Genomic DNA, 2,947 nt, shown 5'->3' with positions numbered 1-2,947 from the left:
CCAACAGCGCCTCCGGCACCACCTCCAACACTACCTCTAGCACCACCTCCAACTACACCAGTACCAGCTCCACCTCCAACGGCGCCTCCGACTCCACCTCCAACAGCGCCACTGGCACCTCCAGCAGTGCCACCTCCAACTGCACCACCAACACCAGCTCCACCTCCAACAGCGCCTCCGGCACGGCCTCCAACAGTGCCACCAGTACCAACACCGTTACCACCTCCCACTACGCCACCCGCACCGATTCCACCTCCAACAGAGCCACCAACACTACCTCTAGCACCACCTCTAACTGCACCACCGGGACCGCCTCCAACACCACCACCGACACCGCCTCCAACAGCGCCTCCGGCACCCCCTCCAACAGCGCCACCAACTCCTCCGACACCAGCTCCACCAACACCACCAGCACTACCTCCAGCAGCGCCAACAGCTCCACCTCCGACACCACCTCCAACAGCGCCACCAGCACTACCTCTAGCACCACCTCCAACAGCACCTCCCGCACCGCCTCCAACAGCACCACCAACACCGCTTCCAACAGTGCTTCCAGCACCAGCTCCACCTCCAACAGCGCCACCAACATTACCTCTAGCACCACCTCCAACTGCACCACCAGAACCACCAGCTCCACCTCCAACAGCGACTCCGGCACCACCTCCAACAGGGCCACCAACACTACCTCTAGCACCTCCTCCAACTGCACCACCGGCACCACCTCCAACTGCACCACCGACACTACCTCCAACTACACCAGCACCAGCTCCACCTCTAATAGCTCCTCCGGCACCACCTCCAACACTACCTCTAGCACCACCGGCACCACTTCCAACTACACCAGTACCAGCTCCACCTCCAACAGCGCCTCCGACACCACCTCCAACAGCGCCACTTGCACCTCCAGAAGCGCCACCTCCAACTGCACCACCGACACCACCTCTAATTGCACCACCAACGCCAGCTCCACCTCCAACAGCGCCTCCGGCACGACCTCCAACACCGCCACCAGTACCAGCACCGATACCAACTCCAACAGAGCCACTAGCACAACCTCCCACTACGCCACCAGCACCAATTCCACCTCCAACAGAGCCACCAACACCACCTCTAGCACCACCTCCAACAGCATCACCGGAACCACCTCCGACTGCCCCACCAACACCACTTCCTCCGCCTACTTTGCCTCCAGCTCCTACAGCTCCACCAACACCTCCACGACGTTCTCCGCGAGCTGAACCACGTCCACCACCACGACCTCTTCCACCAACACCAACACTACCACCGGTACCTCCGCCGATCCCACCTCCTAAACCACCACCAGCTCCTCCTCCGGCTCCTACGCTACCACCAGCTCCTCCTCCGACTCCAATGCCACCGCTAGCACCACCTCCGGCTCCTATACCAACCTTAGAACCTCCACCGGCACCAGCACCAGCACCATGACTACCTCCTCCATGTTTATGATGCCGGTTTTTGCCACTGCCGTGACTATCGGTATCATATAATCTTCCTAAAACTTGAGTCGACATCAGTAAAACCATCATACACGCCACTACCCAACCCTTTTTCACGAACTGCCCCATATTTACTCTTTTTTTTTTCTTCTTAAAATACACTAACGCACAAGATGATCAGTCAGACCGAAAGATATATATATATATATATATATATATATATATNCTCCAGCAGCGCCAACAGCTCCACCTCCGACACCACCTCCAACAGCGCCACCAGCACTACCTCTAGCACCACCTCCAACAGCACCTCCCGCACCGCCTCCAACAGCACCACCAACACCGCTTCCAACAGTGCTTCCAGCACCAGCTCCACCTCCAACAGCGCCACCAACATTACCTCTAGCACCACCTCCAACTGCACCACCAGAACCACCAGCTCCACCTCCAACAGCGACTCCGGCACCACCTCCAACAGGGCCACCAACACTACCTCTAGCACCTCCTCCAACTGCACCACCGGCACCACCTCCAACTGCACCACCGACACTACCTCCAACTACACCAGCACCAGCTCCACCTCTAATAGCTCCTCCGGCACCACCTCCAACACTACCTCTAGCACCACCGGCACCACTTCCAACTACACCAGTACCAGCTCCACCTCCAACAGCGCCTCCGACACCACCTCCAACAGCGCCACTTGCACCTCCAGAAGCGCCACCTCCAACTGCACCACCGACACCACCTCTAATTGCACCACCAACGCCAGCTCCACCTCCAACAGCGCCTCCGGCACGACCTCCAACACCGCCACCAGTACCAGCACCGATACCAACTCCAACAGAGCCACTAGCACAACCTCCCACTACGCCACCAGCACCAATTCCACCTCCAACAGAGCCACCAACACCACCTCTAGCACCACCTCCAACAGCATCACCGGAACCACCTCCGACTGCCCCACCAACACCACTTCCTCCGCCTACTTTGCCTCCAGCTCCTACAGCTCCACCAACACCTCCACGACGTTCTCCGCGAGCTGAACCACGTCCACCACCACGACCTCTTCCACCAACACCAACACTACCACCGGTACCTCCGCCGATCCCACCTCCTAAACCACCACCAGCTCCTCCTCCGGCTCCTACGCTACCACCAGCTCCTCCTCCGACTCCAATGCCACCGCTAGCACCACCTCCGGCTCCTATACCAACCTTAGAACCTCCACCGGCACCAGCACCAGCACCATGACTACCTCCTCCATGTTTATGATGCCGGTTTTTGCCACTGCCGTGACTATCGGTATCATATAATCTTCCTAAAACTTGAGTCGACATCAGTAAAACCATCATACACGCCACTACCCAACCCTTTTTCACGAACTGCCCCATATTTACTCTTTTTTTTTTCTTCTTAAAATACACTAACGCACAAGATGATCAGTCAGACCGAAAGATATATATATATATATATATATATATATATAT

At 57.2% G+C, this 2,947-nt stretch overlaps 1 protein-coding gene across 2 annotated transcripts in view; it reads right to left on the bottom strand.

Annotated features, from left to right (window-relative positions):
* LOC104736829 (glycine-rich cell wall structural protein 1.8-like) overlaps nt 1-1,681 on the bottom strand; it is a 2,699-nt gene extending 1,018 nt beyond the window's left edge. For both annotated transcript variants that reach the window (XM_019234658.1, XM_019234659.1), the window contains exon 1: nt 47-1,681. In XM_019234658.1, the coding sequence (XP_019090203.1) occupies nt 47-1,586 (1,540 nt within the window). In that variant the 5' untranslated portion in view covers nt 1,587-1,681. The remainder of the gene's footprint in view (nt 1-46) is intronic.

Source organism: Camelina sativa, chromosome 13 (genome assembly GCF_000633955.1).
Source record: "Camelina sativa cultivar DH55 chromosome 13, Cs, whole genome shotgun sequence".
Lineage (NCBI taxonomy): Eukaryota > Viridiplantae > Streptophyta > Magnoliopsida > Brassicales > Brassicaceae > Camelina > Camelina sativa.
The sequence above is the reverse complement of the archived record's forward strand: the minus strand, read 5'-3'. Positions and strand labels throughout refer to the sequence as shown.